At 38.2% G+C, this 27,855-nt stretch overlaps 1 protein-coding gene across 3 annotated transcripts in view; it reads right to left on the reverse strand.

The window, feature by feature from the left end:
- The window catches only part of Vps35 (Vacuolar protein sorting 35), an 87,969-nt gene that overhangs the window by 16,516 nt on the left and 43,598 nt on the right, over positions 1–27,855 (reverse strand). For all 3 annotated transcript variants that reach the window (XM_083112992.1, XM_083112993.1, XM_083112991.1), the window contains exons 7-11: positions 27,506–27,709; positions 17,961–18,109; positions 8,348–8,555; positions 5,787–5,896; positions 1,569–1,737 (exon numbers count right to left, since the gene is read on the reverse strand). In XM_083112992.1, coding sequence (XP_082969118.1) covers positions 1,569–1,737; positions 5,787–5,896; positions 8,348–8,555; positions 17,961–18,109; positions 27,506–27,709 — 840 coding nt within the window. The remainder of the gene's footprint in view (positions 1–1,568; positions 1,738–5,786; positions 5,897–8,347; positions 8,556–17,960; positions 18,110–27,505; positions 27,710–27,855) is intronic.

Here is a 27,855-nt window from a genome sequence, read left to right on the forward strand (position 1 = left end):
CGTGACAACATAGGGTAGGATAAAGCACCTCACACCTTTCGGAAACATGAAAAATTAACAGTACAATGTGTTATTTCACATTTCGTGTTTCGTCAAAAACAAAATATACATGCCTCTAAAAATCAAGGGAACAATGGCTCAAACCTGGATCCTTCAGTGGCACGATCATTAAGCTTGGCTCAATTTTTTTCGTTCAGAACCAAAATTATGATGTAAATGAGGATTTCACAATCAAGAAATGACAACTATTTAAATAGCATGCAAAGTTAATTGGACATTATTCACTATCTCGTACTTTAAACAATACTTATCCTAACACTGCGTTTCAAGATAGCACCTCTTCTCTCATCTGCAGGTGAAATTTCTTTTGGCAGTGGCGGGAATCGAACCTACGACAGACCTTTGATTTCACTACAAATCCAGTGCTTTAACCAATTACTCCACAGTGACCCCAAGGATTCTGTACTAATTCTTGCTCCATTTATGCTACTATTTGTAAGTCTTGAGGAGAAAGGACCATATTGCTTGAATTCTACATTCTACACCACTGGCAAAAAAGAATTTCACCTGAAGACGAGAGAAGAGGCGTTCTCTCGAAACATAGTTAGAATAAATATAGTTTAAAGCATTAGACAATGGATAATGTCCAATTAACATGCATGTCACAAACATTTAGAGAACTAATTGAATAGTCTGACTACCTCATAAATGATTCTATCAAAATTATGACCAAAACAGTGATATTATTCTTAATAATTTTAAATTAATTTCCACATGGTTCACACTCATTTTCAAAAATGAAATTTCCTGACTTTTCCAGGCATTCCAAGGGACCAAGGTCGAAAAAACTTAATATGAGGAAAAATGTAAAACCTGGGAGCGTAATTTTGGGGTTCCACTACCCATGATTGAACACAGTAACAAATAAGTTTCTTTGCAAGTGAAGCAAATGAATGAAGTGTATTCAACCCTGTTGAAAGACAATCAGGAAAAATAAAAGAATACTTTTGTATGAAATATTCAAAAAATTAAAGAAAGGAAGTTTCCCCAGGGACAATTTACAAAAAAATATGAAGAGGAGTTGGATTTTTGGCCAGTTTCAGACCAGAATCACATTTTTTAAACTTGCTTTTTACATTCCTTAGTTTTTCCTTGAAATAATTACGTGAGAAACTGGAAACACTGAACAGTTGTCATAATTTTATTGTGTACTGCACGTTCTTCTGTACACTGGGATCCATGAATATTACCATGCAAATTGTCCATGTTTTTAAGCGATGAATTTTTATGTATGCTGGTTCAGAAGTTGTCAACAGCTTGTTTTGAGTTTTCCTTTAATTCTTGAAGCTCTTACTGAGTCAAATAAAGTGTGCGAACAGGGTGATGGTAAATTTGCATGGTAATACTCATGGATCCTACTGTACTTCGACATTTTTTGACAAAAAAGATAACAAAAAAGATCAAATCTTAAATTGCGACAGTTATAAGACTGGCAATGGACCAGGCTTACTCTCACAATACTTGAGAATCACATCCAGAGAATCAATGTGTAATTAATGCGTGCTCACCTCATCTTTTAGAGATTTATATTTGAAAGCCAGCTGATATGCTTGAAAGACTATAGGTGGTAGTGTGTATTTAATACGGCTGTTTCCACCAGCACCGAAGTGTTTTCTTGCTGTATTTAAAATCCTATATTGCTGATCTGGATCGTCTGACTGCAGATGATGGATAAACCTACAAGGAAATGGGTATATTAGAAATCTATCCAATACAATTTATTGTAACATTAGATTTAAACACTTAAATTTTCCAACATTCATAGTTTCTCTGGACTTGGAGCAGTTGGCACTTTCTGCAGTACTTCAGATAATACTTCATATGCACAAGACTACTACAAATTTTGCATTTATAGACACAAGTATACTCATTCAGTACACTATACTTTGAAACAATGTTTGTATGGTACACATCCAGCTGACCTAAATACAGCATGCCCCAAAATGATTATCAGGGTTGCAAGTAGTTGATATATTGCAGAAGACGAAGGTGGATGTTTATATCGTACATGTACGAGAGACAAAAGAAAGATGCAGGCAGTGGAGATTAAATTTTTAAGGAGTACAGGGGTTGTTCGCTTTACATCCGACCATTGTCGATTCGGTGCTGCCACCTGGCGTATCATGCTGGAACTATGGGTCTGCTGGCGGGAGCAGTGTTGTGTCTGACCTTGTAGGTGCGTGAGTGTTGGTGGTAAATGTTATCAAATGGCGCCGAAAATCAACCGGTATTGGGAGGGTTACGTAATGGCCCTTTTCCATGCTAAGTTTTCATACGTACGCATTGTGAAACAGTGTCGGGAGAATGGGTTAACACTCGGGGTGACTACTGCGAAAGCTATTGTGGCCCGTTACACACAACAGGCTCTCCTTGCGAAACATTCAACCACGAAAACCACCAGGAGAAGGGCTGCAAGCAAAGTGTCACCCGTAGTGCTAAAGGGGATCCGTCGATTGGCGTGCCAAGAAAATCCCCAGACTCAACGTGATATGGCCCACAGATTTCACCTCGCACCGTCAACTGTGAACAAAACAACTCGCAAGCGCCTCAGGTTGACGTGTGTGCGGAAGCCCTGTGTACACCATCTTCTATCGCGTCACATTGCTGAACATAAGACGAACTGCAAGAAACTCTATGAAAAGTACCTGGCGGGTTCCAAATGGAAGAAAGTTGTCACAATGGATGAATCATATGACCATCTCACTGCTGGTGGTCACATTTGGGCGATCACATACCGTGACATTGACGGCAAGGAGCCCAGCAACTTTGTTCGTCAGTGCAGGGAAATTTTCCCTTGTGGCTTTATGGTTGTGACGGGATTCAGATATGAGGTAAGTTGATGATACACAAGGTGGACAAAAACGTGAAGGTGAATGCCAGATACTTCCAAGACTCCATTCTGACACCTATCTATCGGAGAGACATTGCACAATTCCACAATTGTATGGAATGGACGCGAACCAGGTGATGATCCATATGGACAAGGCTTCGAGTCATACTGCCAGAACATCACTATGTTTTTATCAGGAAATGGCAGAGGAATTAGGAATTCGTGTCATTCCGTTTGCAGACATTCCTGTGAAAAGCCCAGATGCCAGTCCAATGGATTTTTGCGCATTTGGACTTTTGAAACGACGTCTTCAACACCACCGCCCCCGCACTCTGGATGGTCTATGGAAAGCTTGCAGGCAGGAGTGGGACAGATTCCCATGCCTGTCCTGCGCCGGAGCTTGCTGCAATGGAAACTGCGATGCCGGGCAATAGTCCACAATGCTGGGGGTCCAATAGAACATGATCGGTGGTGGCGGTGCGGTATCTCTTAAGGTGAGCACCCTTCAAAAATGGTCGGATATAAAGCGAACAACCTTCTGTATACTGGGGAAGACTAGAAGGGATAGAATAAGGAACGAGGAGATCCGACAGACAGTGGGGGTGGTGAAGCTTCAGGACAGGATAGATCAGGCACAGATGAGATGGTTCGGACACACGAAGAGAATGGATGCAGAAAGACTACCAGTAAGAGCTTACAATGCACAAGGAGTGGTAGCGGAGAGTGTTAGGAGAAGAGGACAAGATTGGAACACCGTGGAAAGAGAGGAGTGGTGGAAGACCAGGAAAAACTGAAGACGCTTGGCTTCTATGTCGACCCAGCCAGAGGCAGGAAACGGCGAAGGATGATGATGATGTACGATAAAAACGGCTGTGGAAGTTTGCAACCCTGAATGCTTATCATTTGTTTCTCAACAGTCACAGTGGCGTAGGTGTTTTACAAGATGGTCACTCCCATGCAGAAGTCCTTGTGTGTCATTGAATTTGCAAGGTGCGGTTCTTCGTTCTTCTTGTCGGGCTATATAAAAGGTAAAGTGTACGTACCACCGCAACCTGCAGACTTGCCAGACTAGGGAAACAGGATTGTTGCAGCTGTTTAATCTTATCACTCGAGACATGCTGACCCATGTTTGGGAAGAATTGCACTATGGATGGGTGTGTGCCATGTCACTGGAGGTGCTCACATTGAACATTTATGACTATGAAACCCCATTAATCGTTTTGGGACATGCTGTGTATGTAGAATCTGAGGAACTTTAAATTTGTTCTATTGCCATGTTATCACTTCTTCTTCCCTTCTTGTTAAAACTCGGCTGACTTTTGGCCAATGCCAGAAAAGCAGTTTTCAAATTTTCCTCTCCATCCAAAAAAACACGATATTCCAAAACCTGAAAAATTACATCTACAATTCCTTCTAGAGCATTCACATGAATCATCATGTGATTTGCTTTTGCTCTTGTCTAGATATTTACAATAGCTTCATGGCTACATAAGCCTGTTCAGCTATTGACAACTATTCTAACATTTAACTTTCAAGGTGCTAAAGACGTGTCAAATTATCCTCACACGAACACAGTTGAAATCAATGCTTGTGAAATCTAAATACACTAAAGTTCTTGACCAAGGCAGTTTAATTAAAAATTAAAAGCACTTTCCAAGTAAAGTTTCTACCGTATATCAGGGTTTTCCTCACACGAAGACAAACTAAAAAAAATCATATATACCTGATATAGGGTAGAAACGTTACTTGTAAAGTGTTTTTAATTTTTAATTAAACTGCCTTGGTCAGCAACATTAGTGTATTTATTTAATATGGAAACTGTCGTGTGTGACGCTACGTATGTAAATAGACTGTATAGTTTATGAGACCTTTGAAATTGTCAATATGTTTATAGAAACAGCTTGTGTTTTCCATTAAATTAGGCAATCCGTGCCATTGCTCTACCACTGAGCTGCTGATTTTTTGCTGGCGCTGTTTTATCTAGGTAACCCAGAGACCCAGGTTCGAGTCCTGGTCGAACCTGCATTTTTCACTGAAAATCTACGTAGTACATCTCCTGTATGTGCCTAATTTAATGGTTGACATCTCTGCACTGGGAGTAACCAGGCAACATCGACGTCTATAGTGTTTCAAAGGCAACAGATCCCATTGCAGTAGCACTTGCAGAGACGATTTCACATGTGAAAAATAGTGCCAGCGAAAAATCAGGCGAAGCTTGGTAGCTCAGTGGTAGAGCAATGGCACGGATTACCAGAGACCCGGGTTTGAGTCCTGGTCTAGCCTGCATTTTTTGCTGAAAATCTACATAGAATGTGTTTTGTCTTTGATAAATGGAGTTCGTTATAAATTGTTAGGTGGCAGTTTGGTGTTAAATAAATAATGTTTGATTATGCGGTGCTTATCTTTTAAAATCAACTCGACGCCTTGAGTGCAATCTGCGTGTGTTCGAATACACAAAAGAAACAAGGCTTAATTGTATTACCTTTGGAATTTGTGTAACATAAAGGTACCTAATGTATTATGTAAATAAACTCACCCTAAATGAAATCTCTTGTACTCTACGGTTGTTTACAAGCATAAAAACACAGACGACATTTATTTTTATGCTTGTAATAACCGTAGACTACAACAGAAATAATTCTGCAATGTAAGAAATGCGTACATACAAGAAAAATCTCTTTGTGTATTTTAGAGTTTACAAATTTTATTCACCTCCCCCTCATGCAGACTGTCACAGCCTATGATTGTCCATGAACAATGTTAAATTAGTATTGTGTTATTGTTAACTGTATAATTAAGACTGTGAATCTAGAAAGCAACTGCTTTGATGGGAGTTTGACACTTTCTAGGAAACTGGTTCAGAGAAGTAACATGTAAATGATGATAATGATATTACCTTCCCAATAATCCCTGCTCCTCTGCAAAATCTTCAGGATCTTCTTCCCCAGGAGGTTGATCTGGTTGGTCTTGGATTAAAGGCGACACCATCATCAATATTGTGTCAACCTGAAACAAGGTAAATAAACCTCAGATTCGACATATAGCAGTAATATACACAATTTACAAGAACACCATATCGGAACTAACTTCCTTAGGTACACATTTTTAACCCATTAACTGCGGCAGAGCTTTATATACACACTCTAAAAATGGTCTTTTGCGGAGAATCTATATATAGATGGTATTTCAAAATTAATGGTTCTTGTATTCCGGCAAGTCATTTTTATAGACAACAATTTTTTGTGCTTTTAGTAGTCTATGGGCTATTGGCAATCAAACAATCCAGTGTTGATGTCTTGTCAGTTCCTGAAAATATTTTTTTTGCAAGATGGACTTAAAGAGCTGTGTTGGTTTAGTTGGTAGGGTGTCTGACTGTTATTCGGGAGACCCAGGTTAATTCTTCGGGTGGGTTTTCTAAGGTCGGAATATTATAGGTCTTGTCCAAGCATAAAGCGACTCTGGGCCTCACCCAGCCTCAAATAAATGGCTACCTGGGGGCAACTGTGAAGGGTAAAGGTATAACACGGTTATTTTAATTATTTTTTTAATTTTCCTGCGATGTTTACTACCTCTATTTGTGCAAGGTACATAAATCTTAATATTAAACCACGGCTAATGTATCTTCAGGGTAAGGTTCTTTTTTTAAAACAAAACCAGACTGGATGCCTTCCAATGGAGACGTTTAAACGATTATCTCAACAAAGATACATGGATTTATATATTTACATGAGATATGTATTGCGCTTGTTCTTATTTACATTCAATTTGTATGCTCTTAGAATTTCTTTCTTCTTTCTAATTTGTATAATCTTCTTTAGTATATGCAACTTCTATACTTCGGATCTGGACTTCCTTCTTTGTGGAAAACCTGGATCTGGACTTCCTTCTGGACTCTTATGTAATCCCTGGAACGTGTATCCTTTATGCCGATCCCTTTGGTGTTTTTATATGTAGGTTTCCTTTCTTCACTAAGTCCTTTTTTCACGAGCTGGTAACACCTCACTGTTTCTTCATTAACACCAAGTCCTAGAGGGTTAAGAGTTTGAGGGTAAGGGTTGATATCTACACCGCCTATTTCTGTTCTCCTCCCTTGAGACATCAGCTGGAACGTGCCGACACTAAAATACGTACAAAAGTGTATACTTCGTGCTAGACGACTGAAACGCACATCCAAGTAGGTGCAACGGCTGGGACGCACAACCAAAGGTAATTGTGGTTCGCGACTAGAACGCGCTGCCACTGGTATAAATCAAAATTTCCACCAAGGGAATGGTAAATCAAGCCAACAGATTCGAGATCTGTTAAAAGACACAGATCTGTATCAGTTTTTTCACTTCTTTAGTCTTCCGGTGTATATACATATGAGCACCAATTTAATTTGTTAAGTATTTATATTAATTTATTGTTTTTATATCTTTTCTTCATTCTTTTATAATGGATTATATTGTTGTTCATCTTTCCAAATTACTCTGCGCTTGTTTATACTGCAATTCGCGTATCTCGTGTTAATCTTCAATCTTACACACCTCGTGCTGTCATCTCTATTCCACCTTGGCAAACAGTTTGCATGAGTTGGTCCCATTGGGTACATAACATTTTTCATCCTAGTTTCATTGGATTGAAAGAATGTTGTTACTGGGGTGTAGTACGTGAACATGAGGTTGATTTTTTTTGGGTGCCCTACCAGAAGGACATCAGCCCCTTGCACCACCTGCTCCACCTATATTTTTAAGTAATGATGTGAATAATGATTAGATGAAATTGATGAATGGATACTCATAAAGAACACCTATGTCCAAGTCTGGATTTAAATCTGGGTCGTTCAGAGACAAGATCAGAAATCAAATCACAAAGCTGAATGCCTCTCCAAATTTTTCACATATATGGCGAATTTTAGGGAACAAGAGATGAGAGAGGGAGGAGGTTAGGTTAAAGCAGAAAATCTTAACCTATATTTCAAACCAATCTACACCTGTGCATTCTACCTGAAGCAACAGCATCAACTACACTGTTGAGAGAGCAGGAAAGCAAAATAACACATTCACCGTATGTCTAAAAAGTTCGGTGATCGGTCCAATATATCAACAGCAAAATGAACCAGATGCACGCGCACGCACACGGCTATCCAGAGACGTGTCGAGAAGCACCACATGGCATGGAGTGCACATGGCCGTCAGGGTAAACCCTCTGCAGGCAGTCAAACATAGTCATTGTGAGACGTAGTGTCACAGTGTAATGGAGCAATGAGTGAACATCAAATTCATCCTCAGTCGTTTCCGTCCTGTCACGGAAGCATTTGGACAAGTCATAAACACATGTGTTGTGGCGGATGGAGATTATTTTGAAGAGCAATAAAGGTATTTTTTTTTTCTGACACCATTCACCGAACTTTTTAGACACAGGGTGTACACTGCCCTTTAACTTTTAGAAGCAAGGAAACAATCTTGAGTCACTCACCTGTTCCTGCATAGGTATCAACGTTTCATTCTCAAGTGCATTCATGATGAGATACGCACCGAGACTTTTCCGCCCGTGATAATCAAAATAATCCAGCAGGGGTCCATAATTCTGAAGCTGAAGTACCGTGAGTGGATTATTGTAATTGTCGATAGGTATCTTCATCAATTTTGTCAGCTCTCGAGAAACGGGAGTATTGTATTCTGTCCTGAAATTCGAAGTTGAAGCACAGTTTTAGCAACATTAAAAACACTTGCAATAACACAGTAACATTAGTACATGGTTATAACGTCACATCTGTTATTGTGAGTTTCTTTTGGATACAAGGCACTGTTCCAAATTAATACACTAAAAACTAGTTTATCTGAAAAGTTTGGTACATTCAAAATCATATTAAAATTTATTCTGTCACCGTAACCACTATTATTTATTAATATATACAAGCAATTCCACATGATATAACACTGTACACATATTACAGTGTATTAATAACTTTATTCAGTACATTGTACCAATATTCACAAGAGTTCAAAAGTTGTTTTATCTTTACAACAATAACTATACTCTAGCTACAGTAATACTAATTTCAGCATCTATATATGTTCTTACAGTGCAGTGCTATGATTTTTTTTTATTATTTTATTTTATTATTATTAAAGTAGGGTTACAATTAAGCTTACAATTTTCTTTATATTGATTCTATAACTACAAAAACAGCTCTTTGCCCTACATGAATTAATATACAGTTATGATATTTGTTTATAATTATACATAAAATGGAATATTAAAAAATTATATACTTGAAAATATAAGAAATAAAATAAACATTTTTGCAGATACATTATATGAAGGAGGCAATGAGGTAGATGAGGCACGGTGTCAGTATTGTGTCATATTCACTGTAATTTTTTAATGTGCAGTACATGCTTAATATTGTAGATCATATGAAATTTTGTTTCTCCAAAATGGGCACGGTAAAAAAAAATTGAGTTTTTACTAGGGCTGAGCCGATACCAATGCTGATGTATCGGCCGATACCAGTGGTATCGGTATTGGAAAGTATCTTTTGGAATTCATATACCGATAACAGCCGATATTTTACCGGCATGTATTGGTGTTTCATGGGGTCTCCAAAAAAAAGCCGGCAACACTTTTGCTGAGTCTAATTATCTTGGAAATCATGCAAAATTCAAACTTTCTTTTTATTTTGCATAGATTATGAAAGGAAAACTGTATTTTTTATTACATAATATCTATTCTTAATATTCTGACGTAATTCTTGAACATTCTAAAGAAAATTTATTGGTAAATTCATGCATATAATTGAAGAAGATTATTTACAACCCAATATTGATCAATATTTTGAACAAATTTTAATTATTACAATTTTCAGGTATCGACTCAGCCGTAGTTTTTACTATAGGCGAAAATTTCTTCCTTGACTGACTCAAATTCATTTCTTGCAAGCGAGTTTGGTGACTGAGTTGGTGTTTTAAGTCCACTTTATGCACAGTAAGGCTTATCGGGACTGGACCTGCAGTTTATAGTGGGATCCGAACCAGTCTGTGCCTCCATCGCATATCGCACCCAGGGCCCCTTGATTACAAGCCGATGACTATACCACTGCACCATCGGGGAGGTCACAAGCAAGTTTGAGCATCCCTGATGTCATAGTGGTAATGTCATTGCCACGTAAACAAGCGGTCTTAGGTTTGGAACTTGGTGGAGGCACACAGTGGTTCGGATCCCACTTTAAACTGTATGTATATCTATGCATAAACTTAAGGTGACCAGACACATACATTCAAAAAAGAGGACAGAGCATGGCGAGAAAGGAGAACAAAGTCATAAAAAAGAGGACACCGAAAAAAATGGCTATACCATTGCCATTACTCATAATTTATTCAATATACAAAACTCTTACCAACATTTTGCTCACAGATGCTTTTCGGAAGATCTATTTCAAGAACTTCATCTTACTTTTAAGCAAAGAAAGCAATCTCCTAATCTGTTCTTTTAACAAATTACAAAGAATGTCTATAATTTGAAGCACAGAATTTTACTCCTTTTCTAATTCTTGGATATTAGACTGAAATATCTCCCCAAGTGAATGCAAATGCAACACGTAAGATTCGCTTAACTTATTTCGAAAAGCCAAATTTAAATTTTAGGTAGTTTGGATTGGGTCAAGAAATATGATTTTAATGCCACGAACATTTCTAGAACTCTTTCAACAGCAGGGGCAAGTGGCAGCCACCTTACAGTTTACCCCATATTCGTTTCTTCCATCCTTTAAAGCTGGATATTTTTTCAAGATCATTGTTGAATTTACACTTTCGCTTCATTATTTCATGAAAGTAAATATTACTTAATAATCAAAATTCTCAGTACGCATTTCTGAATCGCGTATGTATAACTCGAAAAGGAACTAGCCAACCTCTGGTGGAGTGGTTAGCACACCGCGCCACAACACCAGAGGACTCGGTTTAGAATCCCGGCGTGGGCATGGGTGTCCTTCATCAAAATCATCATATCATCGCTCATACTCATCTTTGCGATTAGCCAAAAGTGGCAGAAAAGCGAAGTAAAATAATCCAAATCAATCAACCGAAAAGGAACTGCACAGACTACATGCTTTCCAGCAGTCTCAGCGCTTAATACTAATGACTGGGGTGCGGAAATTTTCCTATTTGCTTTTTTTCTTATCCTTTTGTAGTCAACCATAGGCTTTCATGTTTAAACTTTAAAGTTCGTTTCGGAGTTTCTATTCCGAAAACACATTTTTTATAGTGCCAAAAAATAGATATTCTGTAATTTTTGCATACTTCAGCTTTTTTCTTACGCACATTTGGCTTTCCCTATATTGAAAGATGTAAGGAAGGCTTTGTTGATGTTGTACTGATTGATATGTGGAATTCGCCAGATTTGATGGTCTGAATTGGAACATTGTTTTAAATATTTTGTTTGTTACAATGGTGCAAATCGTTAGCACAAGCTCTTTTTGTGAGAATTACTTTAACAGACGATTCCCCGCAAATGTGAATTTCGATGAAAAGAGTATTATAGTATGTTAATCGCTAGCTCACTTTTATGTATAAACTGAAGTTCTAATACAGTTCTTACATTGTAAGAAGAAAATTTAAATAAGTTCACATTCATTGCCTATTTTAATGTCTTTTTTAATTTTAGGGTGCTTTTTAAGTGCCTATTTTCATCATTTTGGTGCCTATTTGACTGCCTATTTCAGAGGTTTTTAATGCCTTAAATATACGCCCTAGTAGAGACTCAGTCGGAAAAGTGATCGTATTGAGCTCCCAGATGCTAGGTGAGCATTGCTCGAATATTTAACGTGCCCCAAATGAAGCATTCTGTATGCACCACATTTGCTATGGTCAATGCTATACTCTTTCAAAAAAAGGAGGACATTTACAGATTTCTAAAAAATCCGCCCGGACGCCGGACGGACACCTAAAAAGGAGGACATATCCGGGTAAAAGAGGACGTCTGGTCACCCTACATAAACTGGAAAATGTATGCAAGTTTATTTGACTTTTATTTTTTAAGTCTTTTAGTTCATGGTTTACAATAAAAAGGTGTTTGTAAACGTAATTTAATTTTTTTTTCAGTTAGTCAATTCTCGTTGTTCACTGCCATCTACTAGAAATGAAGGAATACAATTTTACATATTTCTGTCTGAATGTTATGTAAATACAGTGTCTATAATTTTATAAATAATAACAATTCTCTGATTTTTCAGGTTCTTCAGAACTGAAATAAAAAAAATTTCAGACAAGATCATTGTGTATGAAGGTCATTACAAGACCTCAGACTTTACATTTTTTACCTATTTTTTCCTTTACAGGTATGTAAGAAATAATAAGTTATGTCAGCGTTTTGTTAAAAAACGCAACGACTGATGAAGTTTTATAGTGCCTAAAAACTTATTTTGCTTGTTAGAACCTACAGGGGATGGACAAAAATATGGAAACACCACGACATCGGAACGGGTGAGATAGATGCAATTTTTCCACTTGAAATCGGACATGGTGCGACATTCTTTTGTCGGGCACCGTGAGATAGGTCCCTGTCGGACTGGTACGAGTCAACAGTTGCACCATAGATAGCGTGAAGTGCAGGTGCTCGCCTTGGAGGCGCCTCTGTTACCAAAGTAGCCATGTTGGCGTATCGAGAGGGACTCTATCCAAAATCATGACGACATAATAGTGTGTCCGGAAAGACATCATCAGATAAACACCTACGTGCTCGAAAATGTACACTGAGTGACAGAGACTGGACACTGAGAAGGGCTGTGACCATGTTTGCATGAAGAATGGTACAAGATCCCATTATTCACCATCCAGGACTTGTATTTGTCCATTCCTCGGAGATTGCAGGCCATTTTGGAAGCTAATGGCGGTCCTGTACCTTATTAGCTACAGCATTCAGACTTTTCTTCACAGGTGTTTCCATATTTTTGCCCAGTCCCTGTATTTTAGGCTTATGTGCCTAAATCAAGCCTTTTTTTATGATTTTATATATTTTTAAGATTTTACAGGATTTTTATGTCAAACAGTGGCATTTGCTTTGTTTGGTCACGAAAAAATTCAATGACAAACTTGTTTGAAAAGCACTCTCTGTCGATTTCCCTTCCTCCAAGTCCACGGTGATTTTTCAAAGCTAAAATGTCTGGTGTCACTGTTACCTGTCCAAAATGGTCTGATCTGTGTGGTCTTGCTCACTTTCGCGTCACTTCGGTGCTTTCTGGCAAGCACGCCTTGCAAACTAACATTTCAGCATTGATGTTTGCACCACTGACAACGTTTTTGTTGAAATATTTTTTTTCAGCATATAAGATGATCCTGACACACAAAATTGCAGAGTTTGACTGTGGATAACATGAAAAAAGATTTTTGCCTAACTATACGGCAAAAAGTGGATTTTAATAGCAAATTTCCAAGGCTAAGTTCTGCCATCACTGAAGGGTTAGGCAACACACACACGTTATGCAAGATAGTGCGTATTTCAAGATATAAATAGGTGTCCCATTATCATTGCCGGTGACTATACCTAATCAGCATTTTTCAGGAATTTTGAACTATTTTAAGTTTTTTTGAACCTACTTCAAGATTTTTCGAGCCTTAATTAAGATTTTTAGGACCTATTTTAGAATTTTTAGAACCTATTTTAGGACCTAAAAGCATACTCTTTAGAACCTAAAAATCCAAGGTCTAGTCATTATACTTTAGCTAAACCACATGTATGAAACTTGGGAAAAGTATTATAAAATTCCTGCTTTTTAACTAAAGCTAATAATAATTCGTATAGTGCCTATTATAGTAGTGGTGGCTAGTATGGCGGGAAGTGGGATTGCGTCTGCCGGCAAACTGGATGCAACATCTGGGTAACTTGAACTACTACCTATGTAATGAAATAATCTTGTACAATTACATTCACAGTTACAATTAAAATAAGCGCATACAAGAGGTGTTGGAAATGATGTCCTCCTACATCCACACATTTACGGCATACTTATAGGAAACTTTCACTAACACGTATCACTTCCTCTTCCAAAATATCTCTCCTGATATTTTCTTTCAATTCTTCTAATGTATGGCTTCAGGTTTAAAAGCTTGGTAGCTCGCAGAAGTCAAGAAAATGTCTACTTTGTGTGCAAGGTGCCAGAGGGATTTTTGATCATACTTCAACGTTGTCTAGTTTCTCCTCATTAAGCTTATCAAAAACAGACAATGCTTACCTAAATTTGTTCACAAGTATCCACACACTGTCTCAACAAATTCTGCTGCAAAACGTATCTAACTTCCTTACAAGAATTCATAATAACGTAAGAGTCGTACATAAAAATACTTTGTTTCAAATTGTACGGATAGCGTGGCATTAGACTGAAGAAAAGCACCAGTAACACGTAAACTAAAACAAAATAATCTAAAACACTTGTTAACACCTTAACACTTCACAAGCACGTGCAAACTGGACACCAGTTATCTGAATACTGAAGCACTGACGTTTACAGTGCCAAGGTCAGCATACAGCTGTGGGTCTAAATGGGGGCAGATGGGATCCCACTTCCCGCCATGCTAGCCACCCCTCCATGGACACCTTGACCATAACAACAAACTGAAACATAGCTTGTTCACACAACAAATTTAAAACTTCTCTTTTTGTAATTTAATTTCTCCTTGTTATACACATAAAAATTAACATGAATAAAATGGAATTACGGGGAAGGGTTTCAAAGCAATCCAAATCTCGTTGTATTAAAAAAAAAATTGGCAGTCCAAAACTAGAGATCGGATTTTGAAGGAAAGTCTTTATTATTTTCCAACATGGATCATGGAATAAGTAACAACAATGTTGATAATTATCTTCCACCAACAAGGTTTTGACTTCCTTTGTTTTCCTTATTTCAGCCCACATTCCCTTTTTTTCCTTTTTAAAAATATCATCCTTGGTCCCTTTATTGACAAGATATCAAATATTTCGTATGACTGTATTTTCCCTAACATTCAACAATTGTCCATTTGGTGCAGCTTAGAGGAAAGAAAGTACATGTGCCTTCTACCCTACCTTCCCTCCATGAGTGTTGGGAGTATGTTGCAGCGATTGTTGAAACAATGCAATCTGGGCTTATGCAGCAATAAAAGCATTGTAAGCAGCAAGCTTCTTGGGTTGAAAGTGTACTTATCTGTTAGACTTTTATTGTGAAGTTTTTTAGAATAGTTTTAACTTAACTGTCTGACAGTATTGAGTGTCCGTGAAATGCGGTAAGGTGTTTCATGGAAGATTTCATCGAAATGGATGGTAAGATTATTTGCTGGACTGTACCTTCAAAAAAAAAAGGAAATGAAAAAAGAACTATAGTTTCTTTTTGCTCTGTACTAAAAATATAATTTTAAATGAAAGCACAATATATACCATTCATATATAAAAAGGGATACCTTGATTAATTGATTGAATTGCTGTTTTAAGTCCACCTTATGCACAGAAGGCTAATCGGCACTGGATCTACAGTTTAAAGTGGGATCCGAACCATTATGTGCCTCCACCGGGAATCAAACCCAGGACCAAGGTGGAGAAAAAAGGGATACATTAATATGAAATTTAATGTATCCCTTTTTATACGAGGGCTATCCAGAAAGTAACTCAGATTTTGGAACAAAAAGAAGACAAGTGACATTTTTTCTTATATACATTTTGAAGCGACTCTCTTACACTACTTTTTGACATAGTCGCCGTACAAGTTTAGGCACTTATCATAGCGATGAACAAGCTTACAAAGTCCATTGTCATAAAAAGTTGGCACCTGTGAACTTTTACAGGTCTTTCATTGGAAGGTTTTGTGTTCCTCTGTCAAAATTTTCAGAACCCATCTTGCACAAAACTTATGGTAGCCTAACTTTTGGGTCACAACTTCATGCAATAAGCTCCGTGAAATTTGCGGAAACGGAAACAAGAAGTCTGTTATCGTAAAACGGTGATTTTCACGAATCTTGTCATTGATTTTTGCGACCAGTTCATCTGTCACAATGCTCAGTCGCCCACTTCGGTCTTCATCGTGAATGTTTGTGCGGCCATCTTTAAACATGAGGCACCAATGCCCCAATCCACTTTCACTCATCACATCTTTACCGTCACAGTTGTCGATGAATGTCACTCAGTTTAGTGTCTTGCACCAACAAAAATCGTATGACCGACCTCACTTCACAACTGGCGGCATTTTCAATTGGAGCACTCATGTTAACAATGTATTATGAACAGAGGAGAAGCAACACGAACTTCACATGTCCACAGCTGGATGACACTGAATGGGCAGAAGTCCCTGCACAAAATGGCGGTGCTAGCCCCGCCTCTAACGGTACCCTGCCGAAGTGTGAGCGACTTTCTGGATAGCCGTCGTATATGAATGGTATATACTGAACCTTTATTTAAAATAGTATTTTTAGTGTAGTGCAAAAAAAACTAGTTCTTTTCCCCTTTTTTTGGCAATAATTTTCTCTTTTGTCCTTTTTAGAGGAAAATATTTCCCTTTAAAATCTGGTCTCTAGAGATAAGATAATGTACCCTCTCCCTAAGATGCTTCTTACTTTATTTACCCAATGTTGAAGTACAAACTTTCAAGTATTCTCTATTGTAAAAGCTCACATTTCACAAGAAGTTGATTTTTACAGAAAAAGTAAATTCCCACATTTTTCAGACTAGTAGACACCCTGAAATAATATTAATAAGCTTTGAAGGCTTGGACCTTTGGCCAATGCCAGTGAAGCCTTTTCAAAATTTCCTCTGTTTTCGAAAAACTGTTATGATATTCCAAAATCTGAAAAATTACATCTGCTTAAAATTCCTTCTAGAGCATTCACGTGAATTTTTAATTGTTTAGTTTCATTGTTCTCCAGATACTCATAATACTTCAACAGCCTCAAAATAGTTAAACAATTGAACATCTAGACAACAATGACGTGAATGCCCTGGGAGCCGGACATTTTGGTGCCTTTCTCTTTATAGCCTTTCACCTCTGTCATTCACTTTCACTTTTCGGTGACTATAAATACTGAATGTTAGTTACTTCCTAATCACTTCAGAAATGTGTTCAGTAGTGAATAGTTCTCATGGTGGAAAGAAACTAATCCATGATGGATTTTCGTATTTAAAAGATTGATTTGGTGTTTTAAGTCCACTTTATGCACAGTAAGGTTAATCGGGACTAGACCTACAGTTTAAAGTGGGATCCGAACCACTATGTGCCTCCACTGGGAATCGAACCTGGGACCCCTTGATTACAAGGCGACGATGCTACCATTGTGCCATCGGGGAGGCCCTCGTATTTAAAAGAAAATGCCAGAAATGATAAAGTGTACTTTGCAGTGAAGTATCAGATGATCTTCAACCAGTTCTGGATTACTTTGAAGACAACTACGTAGGACGTCCGCAGCGAAGAGGTGGAAGGCGTCAGCCTAAGTTCTCCGTCAGACTTTGGAATCACTACGGAGCTGTCCTAAATGGAGATGGAAAAACAAACAATGCTGTGAAGGGCTGGCATCGAGGATTCCAGTCTCATATTTCCGCCGACCAATCCACGATTTGGTGGTTCCTGTAAGTCCTGCATCGAGAAGTAGCTCTGAACAAAACTCGCTATGGACAGATAATCAGTGGAAACGTCGAGCGGCCAAGAAAGAGATACAAAGCTTGTTGTGTTCGACTAGTAAAACTCGTTGCTGCATATGATAGGACAGGCATCGTTCACTACCTACAAGGTGTTGCTCGTAACGTTTCTATGTAAAATTGCTTGTATGAAGGGACACAATAAAGAGAGGTCAATTCAAAAGTACATTATTGCCATTCTGTGCATAAAGTTATATGTTGCATCAAAAGGTCCAGCACCAAAATGAATTCTAAGCAGAGTAAATTTCGAAAACGGCTTCGCAGGCATTTGCCGAAGGTCCAGCCATGTCTTGGCATTTCACAAACTCCATGAGATACCCCGATTGGTGAAGTATCTGCCAGTAGCACTATCAGACACCGCAGTGTGTAATGGCAACATAAACCCTTTTGAGAAAAACATGTTTGAAAGCAAAAATTCTGTAAATTTTCCACTTACTTTTCAAGATTCATCTTCTGAAAAATTTCCACTGTCGTATGAAGTACTTTGTCTACATAGTCCACTCGGTCCGGGTAGCACTTGTGGGCCAAGTTAATGAGAGACACTTGCAAAGCCACTATGTCCTCCGGTGGCATATCTTGCCTAGTCTAAAAAAATATATATATTTTAGAACTTTAAACAAAATGCTTTACAAATGCACCAAAGGTTAAAAAAAAAGTAGCTAGCAGGTAAAGGAGTTTGACTTTTATTTAAGAATATCTGATGATTTTGAATTTATCTTCTAAAAGCCACACTGACAAGAAGTTTTTGATAACAAATTATACTGATCCAATATAAATTACAAGTGTTTCAGTAGGATACCTCAAGATTCACGTACTTAATGTACGTATGTAATAGATGACTGTTCAAGTTTTGCTTTAGAAAAAGGTACACACACACACACATATTTGCATTACAAAACCTGGGTATATGAATTTACAACTGTATACTCATTTAAAAATGGCAGAATTTTGCACTAAATCACAATCTATTTACAGAAATATTCAAACAGTTATATTATTCAAAATTTTACTGATAGAAATTGTCATTTTATGTGGAAGGTGTTTACTGATTACTTTAATACTTTAATTCTCTTTTATTTTTCAGCCATTCTGGCTCCTTTCCTCCTTTATTTTATTCATGTATGTGCACATATATATATACTGGTCAATATATATACTTGCATACTGCAAGTTTTTCATATTCTGCATCACTGACGCCACAAATCTCCATACTTTTGAAGCTCACACATCAACTGAAGGCCAATTCAACACACAAAAGAGCAGGTACATGTCTGTAGCCGGGTTTTGAAAAAAGGTTTCACGTTTTAACCTCGTGATTCACCCACCGATTGTCTCGCAGTTCGTGAGAAGGGGGAGAATAAAGGACTGGACGTCTCAAGGAAGGTTGTAATGGTTGTCATAGAGTGAGTTTGCATTTTAGAAATGCCACGAAATGCACTTTCGGCAGTGGATAGAATCAGAATAGTGACTCTACTACAGGAAGGTATGAAGCAAGTGGACGTAGTACATCGGGTAGGCTGTAATGAAAGTGACGTTTCTAGAGTGTGGAAGAAATTCCAGGAGACCCATTCATAGCAAATAGGGCTCAGAGAACGAAAACCACGCAAAACAACGGTTGCACAAGACAGCCATATCCGTATTTCTGCGTGCAGACGTCCTACGTCCACAGGAACTCAACATCAGAAGGAGCTCCTTGAGGCCTCAGGGATCATGGTGTCCACCCAAACGGTGCAAAACCGACTGCACGATATAGGGATTCATGCCCGTCGACCTTTGATTGTTCCCCGACTTACTGCACGACATAGGGCAGTACGCGTAAGATGGGCTAGACAACATGAAAACTGGACCCAGGAACAATGGTCACAAACACTGTTTACAGATGAAGTACGGGTTAGTCTGCACCCCGATGACAACACTATACGTGTCTGGAGAGCAAATGGGCAGTGTTTCAATGAATCGTCCATGGTGGAACGTTTCCAGCAACAGGGTGGTTCGGCACTGTTCTGGGCAGGAATCATATTGGGTTGTCGGATGCCATTAGTTTACATACAGGGTACTATTGATGCACAGACATACGAGGACAGTGTTCTTCGACCCATCGTTAGGGCATTTGCGCAGGATGTTGGTGCAGGATTCACGTTGGTGAACGATAATGCCCGTCCTCACCGTGCCCATTCAGTGGACTTTTTCCTTCGAAGGCATGCAATCCATTGGATGGACTGGCCAGCAGTCTCTCCGAGATGAATTGTATCGAACATGCCTGGCACCTTCTGAAATGTGCTATTGCAAACCACCCTCACCCACCACAAACCCTATGTGATCTGATACATGCTGCCATTCAGGAATGGGACAATCTTCCACAACATGCATTGGATAACCTGGTTTTGAGCATGCCCCGTTGTGTTCGAGAATGTCTAAGTATTCGTGGAGGCCACACATGTTACTGACTAGACGGTGAGGGGTTTCTGATAGATTAACTCACCTTGGTAATTGATGATCTTTTTGTTGCATCTTACTTTGGTCAGGAAAACAACTTTGTCTCTTTGGTTATATCTTTCAGAATTTTCTTTAACTATGTTTTGTGTTTCATACTTTCATTGCCCTAGTCGGAGGTATCGACATGTGTGGCTTCTGTGATGCAGAAAATAAAAATTTTGCTATAAGCAAAACTTTTCTTGACCAGTATACATACAGGGTGTGTAGAAAGTTTCCTATCATACAGAAATGACATCATCTGCTCAACAAAGAAATACAATATGTCCCCTACAACCAAAGGTAACAAATTGAATACGGGAATCCATTTTTACTGGTTGCTTTACCAGTTCTGCCAACTTTCATTTATCAGAAGGTATCCTCATCACATCCATACAGCTATCTTAATACGAGGTACATTTCAAAAGAAAGGGCTAAGTTATTATTACAAACAAGAAAAAAAGTGTAGCAACATTGTATTAGTGGTTACAAACATGTACGTATCCTCTTCATTCTTCAACATAGTCACCATTATGTTACCGTTGTGTGAAAGACCTTAGTTTTAATATAAACAAATCTTGTTTCATGTAGTACAAGAGGTATACTTCTCAATAGGGATGTGTCGAAGCCGATTACATATGTATGAAAATCGGCAGAAATTGACATACCGGCAAAAATTCGATATTTTAACCGGTACAGATAATACTAGAGTTTTACCCTCTAATTCGTTTTATATTTTAAATTTGAAAGATTTTTTGAAAATTAGGTTATGATTCTTCATCATTGTAGAGTTTTTGTAATAAAATTATTGCAAACTCTCATTCAGAGGATCCACCTACCTCAAAATCAAAAATAAAACAGTCCAGGATCCGCTGTTGTATTGGAAATTTAAAAATGAGTATCCAAACCTGAAGCAAGTGGTGAGAAAATACTTGGGATACCTGCTGCGTCAGTATTCACTGAACGAGTGTTCAGTATTGCTGGACAGATTTGCGATAAGAGAAGAAGTAGGTTAATTCCAGAAGTGCTTCAAAAACACATGTTTCTGAAGTTTAATCTGCCAACATTAAATTTACAATATTAAGAACAGGAATTCCTTTTTGCATTTCAAAGGACTGTTTGTGTACTAATGTAAAATCTCTTGAGAATATATATGTATATACCTATGATATGCAATAGAAATGTACATAGCAAATTAATTTTTGTCATGCTGAAAATAACATCCCATTTCTGTTGAATAATCTTATGAATCGGAATTGTTATCGGTTCCAAAAAATTATCGGTGAGTACATTGGCACCCGTAAATTTTCAGCTTCCTCACATCCCTACTTCTCAATATACTTACTCTATTGATGGTCAAGTACTTCCACACGTAGATATAGTTAAATACCTTGGTGTCCATTTAGATTCTGTCCTGACTTTTAAACAACATGTCTCACATGTGATTAACAATGCATATAAAATGGTAGGTTTTGTTATAAGAAGTGTGAAGAACTTCAGAGATATTTTCAGAGATATTGACTATATTAAAACCATATACAGGGTGTTTCCAGGCTGATGATACAAACTTTCGGATGATGGAGAAGGGCACATGTATCAATTTGAGATGAAGAACCCTGGTCCGGAAACGACTTAGTCGAAAGTTATAAGTCAAAATCGGTGGATGAAGATGTAATACTTTTATTACCTGCAAAGTTTCACAAGCTGCTACATTCACAACAGTTGTTCAAAGTGGCATCCCCCAGCTTCGCTGCAGGAATGACATCCTTGCACAAAGTTCTGGCATACCCATTGGAACAACCCCAGGGTCGTTTGAACAACGTCACAGGCAGCAAGAATTCTTGCCAGGAGATCCTCCCCAAGGTTGTTCCAACAGGTGCGCCTGAACTTTGTGCGACGATGTCATGCCTGCAGCGAAGCTGGGGGACGCCACTTTGAACAACTGTTGTGAATGTAGCAGCTTGTGAAACTTTGCAGGTAATAAAAGTATTACATCTTCATACACCGATTTTCACTTATAACTTTCGACTAAGTCATTTCCGGACCAGGGTTCCTTATCTCAAATTGATACATGTGCCCTTCTCTATCATCAGTCCGGGAACACCCTGTATAAAAGTATAGTGAGAAGTAAAGTTGAATATGCATCTATTATATGGTCCCCTTTTTATAAATCTTATGAAAATAGTCTGGAAATAATTCAAAAAAGGTTTCCAAGATATTTATATTTTAAAAAATATAATAGACCACCACAAATGACGACGCCCTACAAAGACCTACTTCAGGAATTCAATTTCAAAACTCTTTGTAATTGTAGTTGTATTGCAATTTTATGATTACTATTCATTATTATTATCATCATTAAGTACGCTTTCTGTCATTGGAGCATGCACCTTTGTTGAAACTATACGACGCACGGTTTTAGAAGCGATATCGGGCAGAGTTACGGAGAGCGTGTCCTTGGCGACCAGCCAATAGCAGGAGTGCAACGTTGTACAGTTAGGAAACTGCAAATTAAGCGTCGTGTTCTGTAATTTTTTTTTGCGCGGAAGAAGATCTTTATAAAACTCGCCACTTTAAGGTTTATCATTGCATGGGACACGACATTATGAACCTGACTGTCCAAGTCCCATGCATTTCCGTCGCCTACAGCAGGAGATATCGTTTCTGGAAGAAACAAGGGAAACAGCTCGTATCTACACCCACACAATGACCCTTTGTTTTCCTTCAGTGTTCCGTCTGGTTTTTTTTTATTTGCCACCTTGTTAACCCCGCTGAGTTGTGTCTTGGTAAAGCTATGGGTGTCAAATCAGCTGAATATGAACAATGGCCCTTCATTGTCGTGGGTGTTTACAAACATTGTGAGTCTGAGTAACTTTCAGTTCAGCATTTTCGTAACAAGGGCGGTGTTAATTGTACTCGTACGCCACGAAGAACAGTTGTGAGACGATTCAATATGGCCCTTATTGATTGATTAAATGTTGGTTTATTTTACTTCGCTTTTCTGCTACCTATGGTTAATCGCAAATATGAAGATGGATGATGATATGATGAAATTGATGAAGGGACACTTACAAACACCTATGCCCAGGCCGGGATTCGAACCCGGGACCCCTGGCGTCGAGCACGCTCTAAAGACCAGCCCTTACGTTCACTAGTTATGCAATAGTGTGTGTTCCGCGAGTGTTACTTAATAATGTAGCGCCGGCCCCCATAGTGGAGTGGTTAGCATATCGCGCTACGATGCCAGAGATCCCGGGTTCGAATCCCGGCCTGGACATGGATTTTGTGAATGTCCATCCATCAATTTCATCATATCATCACTCATTCCCATCTTCGCAATTAGCCAAAAGTGACAGAAAAGTTAAATAAAATAAAGTAAAGCAAATCAAATTAATAATTTCGCTCTCAAAACCTATTACAAGTAGTACAGGCACCAAGGGTAAAATATTACGTTCACAAGACAGAAATCTTAGTTTTAAAGTGTATTCTTGTTTCAAGGAATTGGCGTCAGAAGAAGTGCGTGCTAAAACAGTGTTTTCTCAGAGTCGGGAACTTACAGCTAAAGCGTGTGGTGTCTGTGTGCATACTGTATTGCGTATTATAAAACAGGGTAACGTATCTACCACAGAAATCGGTAAACCCCTGTTCAAATCTTCTGGGAAACATGCCAGAAAACAGAGACGAGAGTGATGATCATGACCTTGCAGTTCCTCTATAATAAATACCTTCAAATTTCTTTCAGGTATGAGTTTCTCTTATATGCTGCAGTGATATGAAATAATCCTGTGTAGAATTATTTACTATATATTTCATTGTACTCAAATATCATGTGCATGCATTATACATAAAAAGCTGAATATTGGACACGGCGAAATCTCTGGGTTTCCTTTCGGCTAGCAGTTTGTTTGGCAGCAGTGCGACAGCACTGGCTGTGTATTGGCTGAACTCATGTTCCTTCTAAAAGCGTACGCCGTATAATAATAATAAATAAATAAATAAATAATTTTCAAGTACTTTTGGTACTGTGGAACATGTTTTTTATATACCTTCTGCATAAACGTACGCCACTTGGGACTTCAGCCAATGCAACAGTACAACTTTCAACATCTAAATTATTCAAATCTGAGACGCAAGCTGCTTTTTGAGGTGCAGGGAGACGTGATCGTCACTAGTTGCAAGGCCCGGACTATTCAAGGAGCGATCAAAAAGTTCCCATTCCAAATCTCTGAATTGTCTACAGAGTGAGGGCAAAAGTGTGTGGTCTATCATTGTCATGGATGAGATCAGTCCTGCGCACAGTCATCCACGTCGTCGTTTCTGTGTGGCATGTCTTAGTTTTGATAGTATTTCACAGTACACCTGCGGTTTCCCTGGTTGTATAAAATCCTCCAAAACACATCTTGTTGGTCGCTGAAAACCGTTGTCATGACTTTTCGTACAGATAGAGCTTGCTTGAACTTTTTCTCCTTTTTTTGGGGTGTGAATGCATACCTTTCCGTACTTTTTCTTCACTCATTACACTGGATCATACCCTTTGCACAATTTTCGGTGAATATCTGCTGCATTATGACCTTTGGTGTTAAGAAATCAAATCACACACCGTACTTCTCAACTGGCAGGATTCACAGCCATGATCTAACTCACAGGATAACCAACAGCTGACTAGTGAAAATATGATTGCTGAGTTGCCAATGGAGTAGTTGATGTTACTGCGCAGACCTGATCCGATCACTGTTGCCAGTCACTTTTTATAAATATTTGGCCCTCATTTTCCCCAGGTTTTAACTGGCAGTGGGATCTATAAACGATCCCAAATTAAGAGTTTAGCATGCAGCCTTATGAGGTGAATACCCCGAAATAAAAGCATTTTTGTCAGAAAGGAAAGTTGTTAACATTCAAAGTGAAAAGAATTCCTATGCAGTATCAGGGTTTCTACGATTTTTTGATTATGAAATTCCGTGACATTTCCAGGTTTTCCACTCCAAAAATTAAATTATTCCAGACATGTTTATCATCATGATCTTTTCATTAGAACGTTGTGTTTTTTCAATTAAATATATAATCCGTTTTAATATGAATATTCACTTCCACAACTTTCTTTTTAGCAAATTTCATTCTACACGTGAAAATTTGAAGAGTAAAATGTAAAATTACAATCGGCATCAAATGTATTGGGCGCTACAATCACGTGCATCTAGCCTTCAGGCTAAGGTAACAGAGGTACATTATTTCACCATAACAGATTTCCACAATATAAAAACAACAGAAAAAAGTTCATAAACCATACACAATTTTTCATTTTCTGGTGGATTTATAGTAAAAAGGTAAAGGTAAAGTCCTCCCCTGTGCATAGCACCATGCCATGAAGGCATATAGGGGGTGTGGGGGTAACGCCCCACACTTCCTTGATCCGGTCGTGAGCGGGGGTGATGTGATCAGCATCACGCCCCTGACCGCCTTTACCCCAGAGGGTTTCCCCCAGGTACCCATGCTATTCGACGCTGGGTGGGTGCCAGGGCCACTTCCAACGTTAGAAAAGTTCCCGGATTTGAACCGGCCGGGGATCGTGCTGTTTTTTTTTTGCTTTCATTTTTAAGTACACAGCATCTGGAGAAATTTTTGTTGTATATAGGAATTCTACAAGACAAAGATATATAAAATAATATACAATAACCTCATCTTCACCAACCTTTCCGATAATTATGATCATATTGTCAATGAATTTGAATTTGAAGTTAAAATTTTGGGTGCGTCAGCACTAAGGCTATTTTGCACCCGTCACATTATATGGGGTCCAGCCCCTTATCGTTACACTTAAGAACTCTAACGTTGCATAACTAAAATCATAAAATCTTCTGACTTTCGTTAAAAGCTAAAGCTGTAAAGGAGCACTCAGCACAAATAAGGACAAAACACAGGACAACACAAACAAAATTATACTGGCCATGGGGCCAGTCGCCAGAGCCTCGTTAGTCTTCAGTCCAGGGTGTACTATGTGGAAGTGAGGTTGACTATTGGGTGCACTATGTGGAAGGAGCACCCCTTACACCCCATATTGTCAATGAACTTTAAGTTATCAATCAGATATCTGGACTGCAAGTTTTACTTTGATATTCTTTCTAATATCTAGTATTATAAAAGTGAAAATTGATTATAGAAATTTGAAGGAACCATACTTTTGCACAAGACTGAGAATCATAAAAATGAAAGAAACCTAAACTGAATCTTTTTTGGGAGAGGAATCACAAGAACCGAATCCAGAAGTGGAAGTGAACCGTTTGTTCATTTTGCAACTTTTTCTCTTGCAGACTCCAAAATGCACGTAAATTCCAGATGATCTGCAAAATTCCCTGACATTTCCCTATTTTCCAGATGTGTAGCAACCCTGACTAAGCATTGATAATGTATGTTTATAATTTTGAACTCTTTCTCTTACAATCCAAATCATCTTCCAAAGATGTATTCACAATTTGAAAGGCTAGAGAGAACAGCCTGCTGGCTGTTGTCACTCGCTACAAATACGTGTTTAGAGGAGAGCAAGGGGCGGGGAATGTTCAGACAAAAGTTCATCCATAGGCTTCTACGGATGTGAATTGGTTTATTGTGCCTGTGTGCACATTATTGTTTTGATTTTTTCTTGTAGCTGAAGAGGTAATGGACGGTTTAGCACCTTTAGAATATGAGCTTAGCTTTTAAAATTGCCATTTTTAGAGCAATTGATGTTGTGGAGTTTTGATCTTGTATTAAACAGTAAAACTTTCATTACAGTGGGTACTGCAGGAAACGTTCAATGCACGGTGGAACCTACAGCAGCAACATAAGCCCCTCGCTGTAATCTGAACAGGATCACCAATATACCCTTATAGGTAGAGGCACATATTTTTGGTAAATAAAAAAACAAAATTTCGGTACATAAACAGAGTAGATTTTGGGTTCAAAAGCGGTAAATAAAATAAAATTTCGGTGTTATAGCAGTGAATAACCACATCAAAAGTGCTATATAAAATTACATTTTGGTTTTAAAATTGTGAATATAATCCTAAATTGGTTTTAAAAACTGCACTTATTACACAAAATAAACTTATCCCTTCTAATAGCACATCTATGTCGTTACCATAATATTAAGTTTATTCCTGCATAAAGGGGTCCATTTTTGCTTCTCAAATATTTACGGCAGAATTAATCAATGTTCCATGAATTGCGTAACTCACAGGATACTTCATACTTCAGAAAGTGTTGCATCGGTATATAAACGGTAAATTTCGTGTTTAAGAGTATATTTCGCATTTTGCAGTTCATTTCGCATTATTTCGTGACAAGACAGGGTAGGAAAATGCACCTCACACCTTTCAGAAACATGAAAAATGAACGTTACAGGATGTTATTTCATATTTCGTGTTTTCGTCAAAAACGAAATTTGCATGCCTCTACTTATAGGTTTTCAACGACATTGAAAAGAATGTAAAAAAAGCTGAGATTGTACGGACAAAAAAAACAAAAACAAGTTACCTGAATAATTTGAGCAACCTGTTCCGAAAACACATCAAACAAGCGAATGTCTGTTGGAATTCCTGTGTCTCCCCTTTGTGAAAAGATCGCTAGTCTGTCAATGAGGCTGATGATGATATTCTTCACATTAACACCATTCTGCAATTCTGCACATGCTTTTAGGAAAGCATTCAGGGTCTGAAGATGGAATTCGTCGGGAAAAACCTAAATATAAAATAAAAATGAAGAAAACGCTTGTTAAGTTTCAAGTTCATTTACTAGTTACTCTATCAACAAATTTTAAAAACGACATTTCCTGCATTATACATGCAATCTCCATGCTCTAATAAAGCAACATGTTATACAATCTT

Source organism: Lepisma saccharinum, chromosome 27 (genome assembly GCF_977018435.1).
Source record: "Lepisma saccharinum chromosome 27, izLepSacc3.1, whole genome shotgun sequence".
NCBI lineage: Eukaryota > Metazoa > Arthropoda > Insecta > Zygentoma > Lepismatidae > Lepisma > Lepisma saccharinum.